Source organism: Pholis gunnellus, assembly GCF_910591455.1.
Source record: "Pholis gunnellus genome assembly, chromosome: 3".
In the NCBI taxonomy this organism is placed as follows: domain Eukaryota; kingdom Metazoa; phylum Chordata; class Actinopteri; order Perciformes; family Pholidae; genus Pholis; species Pholis gunnellus.
In genome coordinates, this window is record NC_136529.1 from 7,941,537 (window position 1) to 7,963,941 (window position 22,405).

Sequence of the window (22,405 nt, forward strand, 5' to 3'; positions counted from 1 at the left end):
GGCTGAGCTGGCACGAGGTGGCATTACCCTGAGAGGAGAGAGTAAAAGTCCTGGGAGCGGTCACTGGTACGAGTCCCAGAGAGAGAGAGAGAGAGGGTGACAGGAGAGGGAGTACAAAGAGCCAGCGCTCCCCTCGCAGACTTGTCCCCTCTGGGTCTTTTTCTAAAACAGGCAGTGCTCTTTTGAAACGGTGCCAATAGAGGCTGACCCAAATCCTTGCAGCTGAAACTTTTACAAGCTCGGTGTTTGTGAGCAGGAAGAGAAAGACAAGATTTGTTTGCAGCTCCTCTCCTCTCTTCTCTCCTTCGATTCCTGCTTGGGTTTTTTATTTTTTTGCACTTAAAACTGACACACCATAGGTCCTGAAAAGAAGACGGCACGGGGAGGGAAAGGATTTAAAGTATATGCATGGACATAATTGCTTTTTTTTTTTTTTTTTAAAGAAAAGAGGAGTTAGTGACGTCACACAGGAAGCTGTCCTGGATATTGCCTGAGGAAAGATACTAATGAGTGTCTGTGGCATGGAAACATTTGAACATTTCAGTGCTCTATTCAGGACTCGCACATTGGATTATTTGAGTGTTTTTCCTTGTGTTTCTTAGTGATGGCCCACGCTAAACATCGCCTTTGGATTTGCTTTTTGCCCAGAGACCCTTTATTTTCACTTCAGAGCTCCATGACACAGTTTGCTACTTGAGGATGCACCGCGGTAAACATCCCACACCACTCGTTTGGTCTGCTGTGTTGACAGTAAACACTGGTTTCCTTTCACTGCAACAGTCAAAATTAAATCACAACCTCAGTGGGGTTTTTGTTCTTCTCTATGGAAGGAACAGCAACACAGGCAGGTGCCGAAACAACTAAAGACGTCCGGAGTGACTGCCGAAAATGGGAACTATGAGGCATGTACTACCTGGGAACGATGCCAAGTGCTGACAAAAGGCTTTACTGCGCGATTCTGAGAGAAGCCTTTAACTCATTTGCTCTGAAATGCTTCGGGAATATTTGGCACCGAGTTGTTTGGCCAACTTTTGGATAAATCTGTCAAAGTAAGTACTAACTTCTGATTTCTTTACCCTTTCCTGGGCGCACCCCCCCCCGCCCTCCCAGCTCAGCTCTTTATCCTATACTGTCAAGTGAGATGTCTATTTGATGACACATAATCTACAGCTCGTGTGAGTGGTTAAGCGGCGAGCTGACTCTGTCAACTTCAGAACTCGAGTGTGTACTTTCAAAAACCATCCCGGCAGATTTTGCATTCTTAGTGGGACGGCGTGAGCACAGTTGTGTGACTTTGTGATTTCTTTTCCTGCCTCCCTTTCTCCTCGCTGTCTCTCTCCCTCTCTCTCTTGGCAGCGGGGTGAAAGTGGGCAGGGAGAGAGGAGGGCATGGCCCACAAACGGCTCTCAAGCCCCAGCCCCTGTTCAAGTGGGGCTGCTCGCTGGTAGAACTACTCAGCCTGCAGGAAGAAAGAGAGGGATGTGGAAATGCATTCTTGTCTCCTTTTCTGATGCGCCTTTTTTCTTCTTTTTTCACCTCCACCATGGCCTAATTCTCTGCGGTTGAATACTAGCCTGACCTGTACAAAAAAAAAACCTCACCTCCAGGTATTTCTAATGTTTGATTCTGCTTCTGTTTGGGCCTTGATGTTCCTCTTTGTGCTGAAGTCTCCCTTTATGCATTTCTTTTGCACTTTTACACCCTCCACACTGTACACGTGTCTGCTTTGCTCGCACCGAACACGATGCCTAAATCTCCGTTTGTTGGATCGACACACGCCGCGATTTAGTTTTTGAAATGATGTTGTTTCTTGGGTTGAATGCATTAAGAAATAATGACCAAAGCTGGTATATAGTTACCGTAATGAGCAGTCTGTTTACATAGCTCGGAACGACTAAACACATGCCCTGAATAAAAAGACATTTTAGTGGTTGTGTAACTGCCTCTTAAAAGTACAAGAGTAGTAAAAAAAGCAACATGTAAGTAGAATTTACTGCAAGTCGGAGCCTAAAGACACTCGATCAAACAAATCCCCCCCCCCCCCCCCCCCCGCCCCCCCATCAAAAGTGATAATTACCTCTAAGTTTCAAAACAGGAAAATGTCGGAGATAAAAGGCATTTCGCCCTTTTAATCAAACATTTTGGGTTCTGTCTTGCATGGTTGCCACGAAGGTGCGAGAAAATCTGCACCGGAGGCAACACAAAATAACCTTCAGCTGTATTGTGGCTTTTGTTCGCCCGTTATTTGACCACAAAATGTTTTAAAAAAGTATCCGACATAGGTGGAATAAGCATCGGGAAAAATATGTGCTTTCATATGTGCTAGCTTACGGACAAATCGTAGTATTTTCTGACGTGTTCTCGAACACTGCGGTTCGATGGACCTGTTCACAAACCAGTCTGAACCGGATCCCCCTGTTGCAAGCATTGTTCCATACATGCTAGCTTCGTGAGATTCCAGCATCTCGGTTTTAGATCCAGCCTCATTGGTTTGTGTTGCAAACGCACGAAATTGACATTTACATTTACAAAAATAACGTGTTATTTTGTCTCTACAGATTACTCTCCTTTATGAACCGAACTGTTTGAACTGTGTGAACATTTTGGCTCATGCTCCTCGGTGTGCAGCTGTGTGAGGTTTTGTTTGCATTCCGTAATCTGTCGTGATAACGGTAGTTGTACATAAAGGGCGAATGAAGAAAAGAAGCGGGGAGGGCTCAGCGATGATGGGCAGCAAGAGAGAAAATGAACTTATTCCCCTCCCTCGGCTCTCCTCAGATGAACTTGCTTGATGACATGTTGTTTGGAAAGCCATATCCTCCGCTATTTGCGTTTCTCTCCTGTGGTTACCAGGATCAAAGTCTGTCTTTTTTTGGTTGTTGCCTTTAGCAGGTCATACTGCATACACACACTCGGCTCTTCCTGTTTGTTAGCAAACATCTCTTGGGCTATAAACAGCATTTGATTGGATTCTTTAGACTACGGCCGTTTTACATAAACTACCACTGCAGAACTGTTCTGGTTTTGAGCAAAAAGCCATCTTGAGATTAACATCTGGAAGGTCCAGATGGCGGCGCCAACCATTTAAAAAGTATTTTTGTTTTATTATTTTGTCAAGCTGCATCACACTTAAATAAATGAAAAGGGTATTTCTAATGCCCACCACCTTTGGTTTGCACATTGCCCTTTATTCAACGAGCATGAGGTAGAAGTGGCAGCAAGCAGTGTATATATATATACACGTCATCGTAGAAGTGGTATGGTAACTCAAGACTAAAATCAAATGCACTTCATGTCCACCCACATGCCATTTCTACAGACCCATTCTCTTGTGCCCACTGAGGTTTGACCTGAGGCCCCAAAGCCAACGCCAGTCCCTCTAATGACATCCTGACTAAATATAAGGGGCTATTTTCTTTCTAATTGGGACCAGATATTAAATAGTGCAGTGGTTCCCAGCCCGCGGTCTGGACCCCCAAAAGGGTCGTAAGATTAGAATCCCACATAAACAGAAGTTAGAGCGTCTTTAGCTTCTGTACTGCGAGTGTCCCCCACTGAAACCGTGTACGGTTACAAGAGGGATTTAAATCAAAGCTCTTGCCTCCAATTGGACCGCTAAAAAGTGGACGAGCTTCAAATGCAGTGCGATACGGAGATACAGGTCTGTAGCTTTATTAAAGGATGAATGTCATGATATTATTGGTTGAAATGGGTTAGTACCAATTTACGTTAGCACGCGTCTTGCTTTGTTTCTCAGGAAGAAAAGTTGTGCGTGTACTTTTGTAAGAAAATATATAGTAGTACTATAGTTCAGTTATTTTATGCTCCATTGAAACTAGAGCTGTGGTGGTATCGATTAGCGTGGCCAAAATAATTCACAATAACGATATCGCGATATCTATAGAAAATGTAAAAACAAACAAACAATGCCATCAGTTAAATTTCACTTTAACTTTGTATAGTGTGCATTTTGTCCCATTTCCAGCAAATGGATTATACTCAAAATAATAATATAATATATACTCAAAAGTGTGAGGAGGTGGAGAGAGAGAGTCTGTAATCATAACTGTACAAAAAGAACAATTACCCTAATGGACAGTGAAAAGGCCACCATATCGACTGATGAACAAAAAAATCCACAAAGCCTAACATCTGCCACCATTACATCGTCGTTAAGTCATTAAGGGATGGATTATTTACATAGTTTTAATATATTTAAATGAATAAATATCACTGTTATAGTCAATATGGGTATATTGCTACACCCCTTATTGAAAGTATAATTCATTTGTAAACGATGTTCTGAATAAGGACGTCGGCCTGCTAGCCGACAGTAAACTCCTGCTGACCTGAGTGTATTGAACAGGCTGCGTCACAGATGAAGAGATTCAAGTGAAACCTCGGGCTCATACAAAACATAACCAGTTGCCCAACATATGGACAAAGTGTGCTTTGGGAACAAAGGACCTTTCTCAAGATGTGCGAACACCTAGCTGACATTGCACTGAGCATCTGGCGGCAGGCTATGCCACCATACCTTATTGTGTGGTATCATAGCCCCTTTCTGACATGGCATCCTCTCATTGCTCGGCTGCCAACACTCTCCTCCCCCCTCGGTGGTGGGTTCTGCAATGCTGCATCCACGGCATCACCCCCTTTTTTTTTTGTCTCATTGAGATTCAGCTTGGCACGCAGACAATGCCCATTTCTTGGCACCAAATATTGGAGAGAGCCGCTCAAGAGAACCAGTCTTTTTCCCTCACAGTCGTTACTACGCCGATCATAATGGACCGACGCCAACTTTGTGATGTGTATATTTTTTTTGTGCCTTCATCTACTAAATTCGCAGTTTCTTCGCCATCTGGCCATTTAACAACATGGATATCTTTGATAAGTTCAACCTTCGCCATTAAGACGAGTTGCCCTCGGCTCTGAAGCAGCGGTGAACGACGGTGTTGACTGTTCTGAGTGAGTCTTACGTGAACGTCACGGATTGATAACATTACTCCTTCGTTATACTCTGCAACAGAGCAGCCATTTTCTTATCATCAGCAGCTTACGGATATAGCGTGAAAGTCAAACCATCACTTCCGGGTGTTTAAAAAAACGAAACAAAAAAAAACATTTGCTGTAGTTCTACCAACCCACCCAACAGATCGTAACGGAGATACTGATTGGTGTTTACCTCTAGTACAGTTTTTGGTAAAATGCACAATCACGAACGGGATATTTGGAAACAATCAAGGTAAGAACGGACGCTTGAATCAGACTGACTGCTGATAATTTAATGAAACAATGCAAACACTCTACTTGTGTGTATTTATTTTTAGCAGTTTAATTACTTAACATGGATAAGCAGGTATCAATCCAAGCAAATAAATTATTCTAGAAGTTATCAACCACACATTAATGGTCCATCACCACAACTAAATCTAGTTTGAAGTCCACACAACTTCTTTTTGTACAAAAAGTTGAATCAACTCCCTCCCCTCTGCGTTGGCCAGCCAGTTAGAGTAGTTTGATACCATTTACCATCTAATTAATTCAACATCTTAATTAAGGCCTCCCGCTCTCTGATGCCCTTGTGCCTTTTTCATTCTGCCCAAATGAGCATGCCCTGGCACCGCAGGCCGCACAGCCGGCCAAAACATTTCAATCACTGTCGACATTAATTAGGCCAAAGAGGAATTCAGAATGTTAACGAACTGCCCAGCCGCTTTTCAGACACCGTGGTTCACATGCTAATTTATGCAAAGCGGCCCAGCCTTTGCAGGGGTCGACCATCGACGTCTACCATAACAGTGTCTGGGGCCAAAGTGAGGCTCTGTCGGGGCCCAGACAGCTCTGCCCAGCTTGTGTCCCAGACTCTAGCTGGCATGGCACACTTTTTTTTTTTTTTTTCAATGGACTTGAAGTGGCTTTCACACCGAGCAAAAAGGGCAATAATCTGAAGTCAAACCTGCAGCTTCTCTATCAAAACTCTGTTAATCCGCAACAACCACCTCTCTGAAATAAATTATGAAGACGCAATTCCGTCAGCCACTCGTAGCATCATTTGGAGGTCAACAAACAAGTCTATTGTATGGATTGGGATTGGAAGGAGGAGGCAGAAGTTAACATGTTGCACCACAGATGTTGGGTTCGGGTGCCAAACGACTCCCTAAAATGGCCGAGGTACTGCCATTTTCCATCTTTCTCCCTTCGCTCTCTGGTTGTTGAGACAGAAGGGACTGAACTAGGGGAGGCGGTGCTTAAACCCAGCTACTTTTTCAGTCTGTTGGGAAGTTTAAGAGTGAAATAGGTACTAGTTCTTGGCACAGCTGCCCTTCTTTATGAGCCAGTTTCCATGAAACTAAGCTCTCTGCGGTGACAAATAGTATTTCCTCGTCAATGTGCAGGTCATTGAGAAAGCAGCATTGTGTGCAGTGTATCCGTCACCTGTAGTTTTTTAACACCGGCCAGATATATTCACACAGACCAATGTAATTGATCAGATACTGAAGAACACTTACATTAACACGGTAGCAACCAAAACCTTGATTTTACAACCCAGGCTACGATGTGGTGAGTCTGGAGAGGAAATTGCTCCTAGAAGGTAATTCCTGATAAAACTGTTACCAGACTACCTGATTTCATGGTGGTGGTGGGGGTGGGGGGGTCTTCTGAATAATGTTGTTTACAAGTGTTTGTGCGCATGCTAGTATTTTCAATGCAATTCCAGTAGCTTTCTGCAAAAAGTCACAGGAAATTCTTTGAAAGTCTACTCTCTGTGAAGTGCTGCAACTACATATAATCTCAGATGATGACATGCATCACATGTCGGCCATTACACGACTGAACAAATATTCAACTGTTGTTTGCCCCAAGTGGAATAAAACCCCCACCTAATCGCTCTCTATTTGTGTCTCACAGTTGGACCGACAAGCTTCCACTGCTCCCTGCAAAAGCGTCTGTCCTTAAGGCTGAGGTAGTAGATTGAATAGTTGTGGGGTCCCTGTCCTCCCTCTGAGATAACTATACAGTCTACTGTCTTTCCTAAGGAGACAGGTTGATCTGCTGTGGAGATGTGCCCTCGAGGCACTCGGGAGGCTCCGGGAACAGAGGAACTCACCAACACATGGAGTAAAGTAGATTAAGAGAGAACCTGATCCCTCCTTTTTGAATAGTTTTTAGTTTACAGTAACTATGTGGTTATTGGTTATTATATGTCACTACTGTTATTGTTATGGTTAGGTTGTTGTAGTCATTTTCCTTAAGAAAACCATAAAAAGCATGCTTATTAAAAAAAGAAATAAAAAAAGCAATGATCTGTGCCTCACCTCTGAGGAGAAGACTGTGGACACGACGACTTTACGAGACAATGATGGACTGGTCTCTTCTAACATGTACTGAAGTTGGCACATATTGAGTCATTTATTGGTGCCTGAAGTTGAGCCTAGCAAGGTGAGGTAGTAGGTTGTATAGTTTGTGGGATGGAGTGAATCCTACTCAGGGGTTAACTATACAGCCCATTACCTTCCTTGAGAGGTTCAATGAGAATGAAGCTCACTCTCACTGGACGAGTGGCGTCGGAGCCACTCTAATGCCATCTTGTGGCCAAAGACTACCATCACTCTGGAAATTGGAAAAATGAAAATCACTCTGGAAGCTTTGGGAGCTGTGTATCTGCGACCATATTCACAAGACATCCTTGTGATGAAAGTAGCTCCGAGCTGGCAGAGTTAGGAGAAACCCCGAAATTTAAGAGCTGCTTAACTGCAGGACTAAAGTTTTGTCTTAGAGAAGTTTGAGGCAGTCCATATGGACTAAGACCTACAGTCAATAATGTGCTGCTGGTATTGTGTCTCATTACAAAAGTGTTTTGTGAAAACAGGATAATAATTAAGTTTTAATCCATATTCAAAGATGGTATTTGATGGTGTCAATTTGATAAGGATATAATTGGATGCAACAACACAGGGGATGACTGTGCACAACTCTATGCTACTTTGACAAGTATCAAACTTCAAACAGGCCGTACCAGTTTACTGCTTTACCTATTTATTGTTGGGTATTTCATTCCATTTTATTTTTGTCATATTGTATTTATCAGTTTTAAATTGTTATAATCTTGGTTCAAGCATGTAAAGCACTGTATAACTTTTTTGAAAAGTTCTGCATAGATAAAGAGACGTGGAGATGGGGATTCTTAATGTAATTGTATGAAAATCAATAAAATTGTATGTAACCTTCACAAATGTGGGAGAAGTATTACATTTGAATTTCTTATTAACTCGACAGCAAAAAATACCAGTCAAGGCAGTTTGGAATTATGACTGAATCACCCTATAAACCAAGTGTGTAAAAAGTTAGTTATTAAGATGTATGGTCTTGGAAAAGTTAGCAAAAGAAGTCAGATTAAAGGATTAATATTAGATTGATATCAGTTTATTATCTGACAGCTGAGTCAAACGTGTCAGTCTTACACATGCAGAAATAGGAAGTGAGATTGTGGTTGAAGATCTTCCAAATAATATAGTGTCATTATGCAACCAGAGTTTAAATGTGCACCAGTGTATTGTAGTTTAAATTCATTTTTACATACGATGGCTGATAATAGTGGCTTGTACATAAACTATTTACGGCAGACAAGTAAATGCTTCTCTAAAAGACTGTATTCATTAACAATAAACACAAGTTTAATTTGACTTCAGATTCATGACATGCTGTATGTACAGAAGAAAATAAAGTGGTATATACTGTAGACTCTGAGGCTGCTTTATTTGGTCCGGCTGAACTGATCCTGAAGCGTTTAGCCCCTTGGTGCGGTTTGCACGACTCGGACTACAGCTCGGACCAAACAACCGCTCTGGGCCGCGTCAAAGAGGTGGTCTCGGACCGCTATCAAATGAACTCTGGAGCAGTTCCTTTCTGGTGTGAAAACCACTCCAACCAATCACAGGAAGCATAGCATTTATGTGTCATGTAAAAGAAATGTTTGCTTTCTTGTTTTGGTGAGTGTTGAACTAGTAGCCTATTTGCACATGTGTTACCACTGAATTTCATACATTTATCAGACCACAAATGAGAAAATATTTAGCTAGCTAGCGCACCCCGTCGTACCTCCGCATCACTCCCCACAGCTAGGAAACAGCAGGGAGGGACGGACGGACTATTTTGAGGCAGCAGCCAGCAGCTTGCTGCTCAGTCTCTGTAACCGGTGTAGCATGAAAGCATGGTGGACTTAGAAAGCTAGCTAGCTAACTCGCTATCCGCTAAAGGAGTCAAATTTAACAACTTTGCTTCATCCACACACTCAGTGTAGGAATACATCGCAAGCATCGAGGAAACTGTTGAGTCACACAAAGAGCAAACTATATGACTAATAATCAGTTGGAACATTTAAATAGAGTTGTACAGGAATGTGTTGGCATTTTTGCACTTTTAGTTCCCTCGTCTCAAAGTCGAAGGGCTTTTTAAGGGTTTTTGGTTAGAGGCTTGAAATAAGGTCCGCGGTTAACACAAGTGGCTAAATGAGACTACAAGCGTCATCACGCAGACTAGTCCGCCTTTACAGCCTCGTTGTGTGCACTCACGCTCATGTGACTGTGATCTTTGATTACAGCCAAACTAATTAGCTTTTTATTTCTGGCAATACATTCACGCTTCAAAAATCATTAAAGTAGTATCTTGCTGAGCAAAATACGTAAGTATCATACATTTGTGTTTGTCACCGAGCTTATTTTCTGTAATAATACACAATTCCATTGGCTTTTTATCGAGCGAAATACGCCATCCCTGCAGCTCTCTCTGTATCCTTGCATTGGTTGGACTCAGGAACTAGACTTTTTGGTGTGAATCCTCCCTCAAAGTGAGGAAATGAAAAAAGAAAAAAAAAAATCACACAACTAACTATAAACCTGTAAAGATCTCACAATAAATCTAATTAACATACAGTCGGCTACCTACAGAAACAATGGGGAACTTCAACAGAATTTCTGAAATAAGAACTTAAGACAAACAAATGTCAGCATAATTAAATAAATAAGTCAAAAAGTTGTATTCAGATTGAAATTTCAGGTTGGATTTTATTCTTCAATTTAGTAGACATGCATGAATGTCTCAAAGACATACTCTTGAGATTGCTTTTTAAAGATACATCAGTAGCTCAGTATTTCATTATGTATTGCTGATATTGAAAACCATGATCATCTGTACAATGCAAATGCCATCCGACAGCTCTGCAATAAATGGTAAATGGTCTTGTACTTGTATAGCAAGTCCATTTCTAGTCTTCCGACCACTCGAAGCACTTTAACACTACATGTCCTTCCCCCATACACACCCATTAATACACTGATGACAGGGGCTACCATGCAAGGTGCCACCTGACCATCAGAACAAACCAACCATTCACACAACGATGTGAATGGTTGTGCTTCGGAAGCAATTTGGGGTTAAGTGTCTTGCCAGTGTCTTGCCTTGTCAACAAGGATCGGGGATCGCACCGCCGGTCTACTGATTGAGGGCTGAACCGCTCCACCTTCTGAGCCAGTCGCCCCACCTAAACACTACCTTTGTGAAAGAGATTAGTTAACTCAACTCTTGGGTCATCTTTGTAGCTGTATTTTGTGGTATTGTTGTGTTAGACTGAAATGTTTTTAAGTGGGTTTTTCTACTTTCTTTTCCACAGGAGAAGGAAATATTAACTGATGTCTGCTGTGCAGCTCACAGCTGTCCTGACCTATACAACATTGGGTTTCTATTTTTTCTGGTGAAGTGTACACGCAGCACAACGCATGTTAGCTAAGTGACAATCATGTTTAAATTGACCTCTAGTGCAGATGTTTTCTATTTTTAGGGAAGGTGATTTCCTGCCGTGTTCTTTCTGTTAAAATGGACATGAAGAACTGGAACAGAAAAAGACAACAGTGATATGAAACTAAACTAAAGCTTTAAAGACAAGTGGAAGTTGCTCTTTTACTCTCAAAAACGGCTTTTTCGCGACAGTCACACACGCATGCTCACCCACCCACGTGTGCAGGTCGCACAAACATTCCTGAGCCGAACAGATAACACAACTTTCCGCTGTGCTTACTGTATAAACACACAGAACATCATCCTCGTCAATTAAAAAGGTAGCTTTTGGATATGTTTAAATGTTTAATTATCCATGGGAGTTAATCAAACCTTCTCCTGAAACAAACAAGGAAATCTTCCTTCACTCATTTTTGGCCACGCTGTTCACGTTGCTGTTACTGGGATTATTGTCTGTCGTCTGGCTTGTCGGAGTTCCTTGGTTTTCTTCTCCCCGTGCAATAAACTCCCTCCAGAGCTTCAGGTACGCCGTCTTGATCTTTTGTATTTTGAACGCGTACACGACTGGGTTTACAGCCGAGTTAGCGTGAGAAAGCAGGATGCCAACATAGAAAGCTGTTGCTGGTACATCTTTCAGCCCACCAAAGTAAACGATGCAGTTCATTATGTGGAGAGGGAGCCAGGACAGCGCAAACAGAGCCAAGACCAGAGACAGAGACCCGGCCAGCTGCTTCTCTTTCTTCAGGTACTTCGGAGACTGTTTTGGGGGACCGTTGCCTGCTTTCTCTCGAAGGTTTCCTCGTATGGTGCAAAAAATGTAGCCGTACAACACAGTCATCACCAACAGCGGTGTGAGGGTGCAGAGAAAGAAGTTGAAGTAAACCAGGTAGGACATGGGGATCACAGCTGTAAACCGGCAATCAATAGTAGAGTTGACTGACTTGGACAAGGTTTCGTGGTTGTACCATCCGAACATGGGAGCAAAACTCAGTGGTATTGCAACAAGCCAACACGCTGCTACTACAAGCCGAGAATGTCTCTGTGTTACTGTCCTTTTGTACCTAAAAAGAAAAACACTAAATTATTGATGTAACCAATTGTTTAAAAAAAATGCACAGTTCAATTACAAACTATATAAAACCATCATGGTTTCATCATTGTTGCAATGTACAGTAAATAAGTGCCTTTATAGTGTAGGCCGTGCAAAAAAGAAAAGGTCAGAAATAAGGTTGAGATAACACGAATGAAAATATAAACCTTGTGATTCAAAGCCATACTTAGCAGTACTATTTCACGTTTCTCTGCACAATAAACAATCCAGAAAAAGTCTCACCTGAGCGGGACATACACCCGGAGGAAGCGGTCCACTGCAATAGCCGTGAGACACAAAACTGAGACGAGGGTGAACAGCACGACCCCGCAGCTGATGAAGAGACAGCCGTGGAACGAAGTCTTCACTCGTCCGTCCATCACCACGGCCAGCGGTATGGCCACACAGCCAACCATGAAGTCGGCCACAGCCAGACAGACAATGAGGCAGAAGGTGGGCTGTTGAAGGCTTTTACTGGTCCACAGCGCCAAAACAACCAGCACATTACCAAGACAGCAGGTGACAGCGATGAGCACCTCCAACAACGTATAGATCACTGCTCCCACATCCATTGTGCTTCCTCTCTGGTGGATGTTTGACAGTGAATAATGGCGTAGTGAGTCTGAGCCTGAATGTGCTGCGCTGTGACATTTATCGTTCATCTCGGTATTGTGAAACCATTGAGGAAGTCCTTGGTTACCCTGTTTTTTTTTTTCTTTGCAAGTTGTGATGACACTCCAAGATACTTTGTCTGCAAGCTATGCGTCTGGATTTTTTAATTATACTTGTTTTTCATTACATATGGCAGCCTGATATAGAATCATATTTTGTTGCATTACAACCAGGAATGAAAATAGATTTTTTGGGGGGGGGGGATTTTATGTGATGGAACTACAAGAAAATTATCAAAAGGAAAAACTTAAATTCTAAGAAATAAAAAACTGAAAACTGGTGTGTGCATATGCCTTTGCTATGAAGCCCCTAAATAGGATCTGGTGCCTCATATCTCCAGTGGTCACATAATCAGTTTAAATGAATTCCACCTCTGTGCAATTTAGGTGTCGCCAAAAAGCATTATGGAGATGTCAAACATGTCTTATTTTTTTCTTGAAGAAATGTCTTTTTCTGGCCACTCCTCCATAAACCCCACAGCTAATAGTGGTCCTATACAGATACTCCAATCTCCCCTGTGGAGCTTTGCAGCTCCTTCAGGGTTGTCTTTGGTCTCTGATTAATGTCCTGCTTGCCTGCTCCGTGAGTATTTGGTCCTCTCTTGGCAGGTTTGTTGTGATGCCATACTCTTTCCATCTTGTAATTGTAGTTTTAATGGTGCTTTTTGAGATTATGTGACACATAGCTTGGACTTTATTTAACAAATGATATAACCTCTGATTTTGTAGCACCAGATCTTATTTAGGGGCTTCACATCAAAGGGGGATGAATCATGTACTAATCCCCTTTTTTTTTTCACGTCCATTACATAAAATCCAAATAAAAATCCAATATAATGTTAGGTTATAATGCAACAACATACAGACAATGTGCAAAGCACTGTTCTTTTGTCAGGAGGAAATGATGCAAAGAGTGTTCGAAACTACCACTCTGAAGCCTGATTAACCACAATCACATCCTGAAAACATCTAGGTCCACACAAACTACTTTCTTACAGGGGCAGCAGCACAGCTATAAGACCAACTGTGCTGCATTGCAGTCATCTGTCATGCTGCTTTGCCCCTCAGTTAGTTAGATATAGCATCATATCTTTTATATCAACATGACATTTAGTCAGTTTTCTTATAAGCACCGGACACAGTCTCTGCTTCTGTCACCCTGATCCGGTCTCATGTGGTGTCTTTGTGCTGTTGGTTGTAGTGTGGTGGTACACACGTCATCCAATGGCACACAATTAAGTGACACAAATAAATGTTATAAACTTCCATACGAGAGTTCACAATTTCAGAAAGAATTGTCTGTTTTCAAAATCAAATTTCAATAGTGGACTGACAATGATCTCAGCCGAAACAGTAATGAGTGCAATGCTGTATATATTTTGAGCCTAAATTACACTTATGTAGTTTGTTTATGTTTAGAATTTGCTAAAGTGGTTTACATAAAGCTATTTTCTGCCATTCACTTGTCAGTTATAAAGAACATCCCCTGCCTGACTTCTGAACACTCAGGGTTCAATCTTACTACCAATATTTTTTATTACAATTATTGGTTTCTCTCTTTTTTGCCTGCTTTTCCTTCTTTTCTTTTCTATTTTTGTAAGAATGAGGATTTAGGGAGGACAGCTCAGACATCTTTTTAAAATATATATAAATATCATAGTCTCTTAGTATCGGACCGATCAGGTGATGACAAAAGGTTGTTTACAACTCGCCCGTTTAAGAGAGTGGAATGTTGTGATTTTGTGAAATGATTGCTGAAAGGTGGAGGTTCACACTGACTTCTGGCCTGACATGTGCCAGTACTGTGTGATCAAGTAGCCTAACTATAAAACGTGAGTGTACAAGCTCATAAGGGTCACAAGGGTGTCACCAATTCCACTTCCTGTCTCAGCCTGAATGGAGCCCAAGGCCAAATCCCAATGTCCCCCCTAAACCCTCAAACCCTGAACCCTCAAGGACTTACTGACGTCACCTGGTAAGTGGTCGAGTGTGAGAGAGTGAGGGCTCGAAATGGTGTAAATAGGAATGGGACAACACTTTGCTGCAACATATCACGTTACCATGAAAATGACAACAAATATGATGTATAATTGTGTGTATTTATTTGATACTTTGTAAACAAAAATATGTGCAAGTAAAGCAAAAAAATATTTTCTCAAAAATGCACCATATATGAAAGTGATGATAGCAGCAGTACCACAAGGAACTGGGTAGTTATTTCTGAAAAAGCTTTTATCAGTGTTACCTCAGTGTTGAGGTAACCGCTTTTATCAGTGTTACCTCAAACAACACTCAACAAAGAAGGAAGCATGAGATCAACCATCCACACACTTGTTGTCCTGAGACCTCAAGGTGACGCGTAAAACATCTCGTCAATCACAATCCATTCAAACATTATAAAACTATAACTGAAAAATAAATAAATGTGGCTCTTAGTATGGCAATCGTGTTTTAATCCACATGTCAATTCTGAGAGGCATGCCCCTGTTGACTGCTGGTAGGCCTAAACCTCTGCTGGCATAGAGTACATTTAGGCCTATCGGCTACACCGCGTTATGCCTATTCAACAAGGGGTTTAGCAACCATGCCAATACTAGTGAGAACGGAAGTTGAGAGATAGAATAATGTGGCCATTACCAAAATGATACAATCAAAATTGCAAACCCTCCAGAGATAATAAACTGCCCAAGTTACTCAGTGAGACAATTATTGCAGCAAACGATGTGTGTGAAGTGCATTTTATCCGTTCAGCTCGACAAAATGGAACCATAATTGTTTTTTTCAAACACAGACACAGTTTAATATAAATCTTTTGACCCACTTTTAGCTTGAACTTGTTTTAGCATCATGTTAGACATTGGTGGGAGTTAACGTTAGCTACAACTTGGCAACAGAGTTTTCCGAGTACTTGTAAGAGATAAATGCTTGCCAGACACAAACACTGTATATAGTCTGGACTGTATACTGTTGAAGTATTACAGAACAATATATGTAGCACGTTACTGGTTAAAGTCCCCTCTCCCTTCTTGGACCACAGCAAATTAGGTTAAACAGTATATTGAGCCTTTTTTTATATTAGAAAATGTAAACTCCAAACATCAACAATATAGTTAATTAATTAGCCAACATAAAATGTTTACTGACACAATCCTTAAAACTCCTTAATAACGTCAAATCAAAACCGACTCACCAATTTATTGATTTGAGGAGAACACAGACAACAAAAAGCTGAAAGTGTCTCCAAAACACGCCTTCAACTGGGCAAAACCCGATGACCGTGTCTCCAGATCTTCATCAGCAGTAATATCCTCAAATATTCTCCAAAACTTGAAAAACTGGCGAGTGCTAAACCGGTTTCCCTCGTGTGTTTGTCTACCATCTCCATGAGTAAACATCCTCAACAGGTGAGCCGCTGGATCAGCGTCACTCTGGTGCACGTGTGTGCAGGAGTGCAGGGGGAGGGGCCATGGAGGTATTCGGTGTGTGATGGGGGCGGGGGGTTACTGATACAACACTGTAAAAAAATACTTCATTACACGTATAGGCCCTGCATTAAAAAATGTCACTTAATAAACGTATTTGTAATCAGGAACATATATAAGTTTAAGGACTTAATCCAGAAAATCCCTGCATTTTACTGTAGTAGTTGATTAAGGTGTAACTAATTTGTGTCTATTCTATATAGGACTGTAATTAGTACGTATTTAATGATGTATTCATCTGCTGATTAATTTCTTGGTTAAGCAATTGATTATTTGGTTTGTAGAAATTAAGAAAAATCGTGAGAAAGAAAATCCATTTCCATCTGAGGTGTCCTGACAGAAACAATGAAAACAATAGAGCGCATCCAGGAAACAGTTTTGCATTGTGTAAATCATCAGCACTACCTTTTTTTATCATCTATCATTTGCCTATCATCAAAACACACATACACATACATAAAATTGAGTTTCCACGGTTACCCTCACTTCATGTAAATGCAGTTCCTGCCTGACATCATGTGACCAAATACAAGTTGCAACTCCAATCAGCTTATTAATTTGAACACTTATATCCTTCTGGAGGTTGATCGACTAATATCGACACAAAGGGAGACAAAGTAGCAGCGGACTCATTATGTCAGGGTGAAATTAATTCTGCAGTAAGCTGGGATGCTCTGTGAGGATGTTGAGAATCATTTTGTTAATTGGAACCGGTAATAGAAGCTCTACTGTCATGTAATCCCTGTAGCACATGCCCCAGCGGATCCCTGCGAGGCCATAATCAAATGCATTACATCTGTTTATAGATAATGTTGTGTGGTGCTACTAAAGGGAGTCTTCTGCCGAGGAATATCAGTGGAAGAAATGATGATGATAATCTATGATGGCATATGTCTAACGCAGGGGTAGGCACGCGGTAGTTTTAAAAATGGCGCTCTAGAAATAAGAGCGCTAGAGAGTTTTTTGTAAATGCTGAAGTGCATTCTCATCCACATGCCAAATGACCTCTTTCACGTTGGCAGTGTGCGCGGTCTGTTATTAACATTAGTTTAATTGATTTGTTTCCCCAGCCGCATTCTATGAAGACGCGTCCTGCTCTGCCTCTAAATGACTTCTTTGCAGAATTTGTGAGGTTTATTGCTGATGAACAGGATTGTTGGAAGGTTGTTAAGGGTTCATGATTTCAACCCAGATGTGAATGTTTTTATAAGCTGTCACATATAATAACAATGTCCTGATTATGGGAGGAAAATGTGTGTTTTTTATATTGCTATGCAAGTTGTCTATATTGGTGGAATAAATTTGGTTTGATGTCATAATTAAACTTAATGCTAACCTTAATGATGACATGGCACAGTGATTAAGAGAAAGTATTGAACTACTAAAATGGCACTTTATAACAAAAGGTAAATGTCTTTTCTTTAATTTTGCAGGTCAAAATAACCCTTATTTTGTGTGGCATACTGAAACCATATGTGTATTAACATGTTTCTATCTGTAGCAACATCAAAGGGTTATGCCGATAGTTGAGCGTCAATAATTTCTCAGTAATGTTACATTCATTGTTAATATGTAACCACAGGACTACAAAAGAAACCTTTTACATTACTGGATCTATCCAAGAGGGGAAGAAAACAAACAAACTGCGACGAAGAATAGGCTGCAATAACCAATAGAAGTGCAACAAATGCAGTGTATAGTCTTCAAGTGCTGAAACAATATGTTTGTTTTGACATTTATAGCCATTGCGTCTTCAGATTAGAAGTGATAATTCATGCCGCTGGAGCTAATGAGTGCAGAGCCCTAATAAAACTGATTCAGTGTCAGCTCACAAAGCCTCTAATGCTTAGATCAGAGCCTGAGATCATATGTTCTAAAACAACATCCTGAGTCATCGCTTTCTTTATGAAAAAAATGTATAGAGTATATTTACTGCCAGACATTGAATTTGCTTCTCTAAGCGACTGAAGACCATCTCATTGATTATCTTCTCAGTGATACTTGCTGCCAAACTCTTTTCATTCTCCGACAGATAATTAGATTGCATTTTTATTTAAGTAATCAAACATTTGGATCACTGCAGTTTACTCTGCAGTGTCCAAGTTGGAGAGAGAAAAATGCATCATTGAAATGAAATGCTGTCACTGTGACAATGACTCTAAAACATTTATTAAAGAAACACCAATTAAATGTGTAGATTAAAACATCATAACTGCTCGTACATGACGAAAGCATTACGTTTTTTGCAGCAGAATGAATTTGCTAATGTTAGTAGATGTAATCAATTATTGATTGAACCGTAATCGCCATATTAACTCCAATTTACCCATGTTTCTCTCTTATTGATGTTGCACGATTAAAGTGGAACACGAGTGCACTTTAGGTCGTCAGTCGTACTAAAGAAGATAAAATCCAACAATAATTGACTCACATGAGATTGAGCAAAGAAACATTCATAGTGTGATGAAACACACAGATTACTTCATTTTAAGGAGTGGTTTGACATTTTTCTTGACAAGAGTTAGATTAGAGGATTAATACTGCTGTCATATACGTCCATCAAATACAAGGCTACCCAACTGGTTAGCTTAGCTTAGCATAAGCAGGGGGACACAGCTAGCCTGGCTCTGTCCACAGGTGACAAAATCAGTTAGTAAGTCTCGTAAAACGTACATTCCCATTCAACGAAACGTGCGTTGTGAATTACATTTTGAGGGAAATGTGTTTTGGCGTGCATTACGTTTGCTTTTGACTTATCACAAATAAGTTTGAAATGAGTCAGCCTAAGGAGGAGGTCAAGGTGGTGGATGGATAAAAAACACATGTCTTTCACCGAGGAGACTGCTGTTTGTGCCCATGTGTTTGTGGCTCTTCACGTTGTGTTGTCTAATCATAACCAAATTCTTTTGTTGTGTTTTTGTTTTGTTTTGTTTCAATTGTGTGGTAATTTAAAGCCAAACCATAGTGGGTTTTTTTTTTACTAAACCTAACAAATTATTTGTGTTGCCTAGACCTAGCGTAGTAGTTTTGTATCATTTTCTGTTTCAAACTGTTTTCTAACGCTAACCCATAATCCGGGAGGTTTCCCTCTAAACAAAATTAAATGCAGTTTAGTTGTATGGGGACGTAAGGTCATAGGGGTACGTCCCCATTACAAACAAACTTTTTTTTAATGGATCTCTTAAGTTTGGTTCATGACAAATTGTGACAAGGACGAGCAGGACATTTTGGTTGAAAATGAAACTGGTCAGTGCAGTCAGTTTTACAAACTGAACTTTCATCTACTAACTTGCATGCTGATGCCAACAAATATGCAATAAGATAAAATGTAGCTTTAGTGCACAGCAATCTTCAGGTGAGAGCTTTTTATTATCAACACCCGTTTTAAAATGCATCCTGTCATTAATTACGTAGTGACCACAGCATGCTCTCAGAAACCACACACACGTACAAACGCTTAATGTCAGCAAAACTATTGCTGCAGAGTACTGCAGAAAGCAAAGTCCCTCCCCTCGATTTTATGGAGCGTTTTTTACGAGAGAGAGAGAGAGAGAGAGTGTAAGGATGTAGAGGAGAAGTGATGGGCTGGAATCCAGTCTTGCGCAAAGCATGAACAACATGCTGAGGATTAATTATCCAACATCCCTTCAGGAGCACAAGAACAACACATTGTGTAAATGTGGCAAAGAGAATAAGCACTTCTTTCAGCTAACAACATACATAATGGAAAATGTTTTTTGCTGAAAAAACACCCCAAAGTGGAGGCAAGAAGTTTTAACAACCAATTTTGATTATTTTTTTTACAATCTGAGCTAAGGTAAGCTGTGAATCGTAAAAATGTCTTCTTTTCCTGGAATCAAGCGTCAGGAACATGTGGACATGATGTACATCTCCATTGAGACAGCTATTGCCCTGGTCTCTGTGGTGGGGAACGTGTTGGTGGTGCTGGCTGTGTGTGTGAACCGGGCTCTCCGCAACACCACCTTCTGCTTCATTGTGTCTCTGGCCGTGGCTGATATCGCTGTGGGGGTTTTGGTCATCCCTCTGGCTATTATCCTTAGTCAGGGATTTAAAACTCAGTTCTACACGTGCCTTTTCCTGTCCTGCCTGCTGCTGATCATCACCCAGGGCTCCATCCTGTCCCTGCTGGCTATCGCCATCGACCGATACCTGCGTGTCAAGATTCCCACCAGGTGAGGAACTTTTGTTAAACCAGTCGGTTACACTTTCACTTTAAAGGGGTGTAATAAAGTTTTCTCAGGATTTAGACATATTGACAGAAGGTATAGAGGTCAGTTTGGTTAGGGTTGTGTTGGATGATGAATGTGGTGACGATATTGTTTCGACAGTATCAATTTGCTGTAATTAGTGACAGTCTGTTTACGGTAAGAACAATAAAATATTCATGAGTGAGAGCAATGGGAAATGGATGTCATTTTCACGCAGAGTATCTATTATTGGTTGGGATTGCCCATTCCAGTATGTTGCAGCTTTCATAATAAAAAATAGCCTCTTAAATATATTACTGGCATAAGTGCTATTCTTTCACAAGCCTGTTTTTACGAGAATTCCATTAATATCTCATTACACGGCATGTATCACTGCCATACAAGTCAAATTGAGTATTTTACTTTTTTGACCCACAATTACAAAATTGTCTCTCAGAATCAACATATTGGTAAATTTAATTCCTTCCTTAAACAGCAAAGGCCCTACATTTCCTGATTATCCTTCTATATCTAAAGTTACCCTAAGAGTAGTGACAGTTTCTTTGGTTATCGCTTTTAGCATCGGAGAGCTAAATGCGTGCTTTTACAACAGAGAGACGATCAGGAGGAGGTGGGTCTCAGTGTCTGACATGGCTACATATATCCTTGTCTAGTGCAAATCAATGGGATGGACATCAAAAGCTTTTAAGCAAATGAAAACGTCCCTGTCTGCCTCAATAACTGACAGGCACTGTTTGTTAGATGAGTTTGGCAGTCACCCATATATTTATGTTTGCTGATGTTAAAAGCTGGCACTTGAAAAACATCCTTCCGAACAATAATCTATGGACGGGTGCACTAACAAAAAAACAATTCTAATGTAGAAGAACAGTATGAATGTATGCATTTCACTTATATAAAAAGAAAACTTGTCTCCATTTGTGTTCCAATAACTCTGTTCAGGTACAGCACCATAGTGACCCAGAGGAGGGCATGTGTGGCAGTTTGTCTGTGTTGGATCCTCTCCTTCCTCACTGGATTGGTTCCAATGATTGGATGGAATAACCGCCATGCTCAAGGAAACTTCAACAGTTCCAGCGACATTGTCTGTAAATTCACCACGGTCATGAGGATGGACTACATGGTGTACTTCAATTTCTTCGGCTGGGTGGTGGTGCCGCTGTCCATAATGATCGCCCTGTATGCCGAGATCTTTAGGGTGATCCGGCGACAGCTTAATCGGCGTGCTGAGGCCACGTGTGACGGAGAAAGGTACTATCGGAAGGAGCTGAAGCTGGCCAAATCTCTGGCCTTGGTGGTCTTTCTCTTTGCTGTGTGCTGGCTTCCAATACACATCATCAACTGCATTGACTTCTTTTGCCCAAAGTGTTCCATACCAAAGTTTGCCTTGTACTTCGGCATTTTCATGTCCCACGTGAACTCAGCGCTCAACCCAATGGTTTATGCATTCAGGATAAAGCCGTTCCGTGTCACGCTGTTCAAGTTCAGTCGCCGGTGCATGTTATGTAAGCCCACGGAGCCCACCCCGTGTCCCCCCATCACACTGGCCCTGACGGAGAAAGTGGATGTACACCTGTAACAAGGACTGGAGCACCACTGCGGCTTACAGCGAGATGGTGCAATGACACTCATGGGATTGTGTGATATTTGGAATATCAACCCATTCACGAACACAAAAGCAGAGTCAATGGACAAGTTCATTTTTGACCTATTCTTAATTCATTGACACTGTTTGATTCTAAGAAAATGTGCCTGCAATATATATTATCAACTTGCATTATTTGTTTTCACTTAAGTTTTTCGTAATTGATTCATATTGAATTCTAATAAATATGTCAACATAATAAGTGATGGAACAAACATTTCATGTTCAAAAAGCTTGTTGGGAAATACACCAGAATCAACATGCATAACGTCTTCACTTAATATGCTAATGTTTCATTTACAACAATTCAAATATATTTTAAAGAAGACTAAGAGTCTACAGCTATGCCACCAGCTCTGTGAATCAGAATCAGAATCAAAACCGTTTATTGCCAAGGAAGTTTGCACCTACAAGGAATTTGTCATGGCGTACGTGCATAACATTTAACAATAAACAATAACATTAAACAATGACAATAAACAACCAACAAC

General features: G+C 41.0%; 2 protein-coding genes across 2 annotated transcripts; one reads left to right on the forward strand and one right to left on the reverse strand.

Annotated features, from left to right (window-relative positions):
• Window positions 1-10,160: 10,160 nt before the first annotated feature.
• Window positions 10,161-12,459, reverse strand: LOC306714686 (adenosine receptor A1-like; the record flags this gene model as incomplete). The annotated part of the gene is made up of 2 exons (XM_079184780.1): window positions 10,161-11,858; window positions 12,131-12,459. The coding sequence occupies 2 exons, from the start codon at window positions 12,457-12,459 to the stop codon at window positions 11,201-11,203; spliced, it is 987 nt and encodes a 328-aa protein (XP_079040906.1). The 3' UTR covers window positions 10,161-11,200.
• A 7,418-nt stretch (window positions 12,460-19,877) lies between these two features.
• Window positions 19,878-21,848, forward strand: LOC306714729 (adenosine receptor A1; the record flags this gene model as incomplete). The annotated part of the gene is made up of 2 exons (XM_079184849.1): window positions 19,878-20,233; window positions 21,212-21,848. The coding sequence occupies 2 exons, from the start codon at window positions 19,878-19,880 to the stop codon at window positions 21,846-21,848; spliced, it is 993 nt and encodes a 330-aa protein (XP_079040975.1).
• Between the last annotated feature and the right edge of the window lie 557 nt (window positions 21,849-22,405).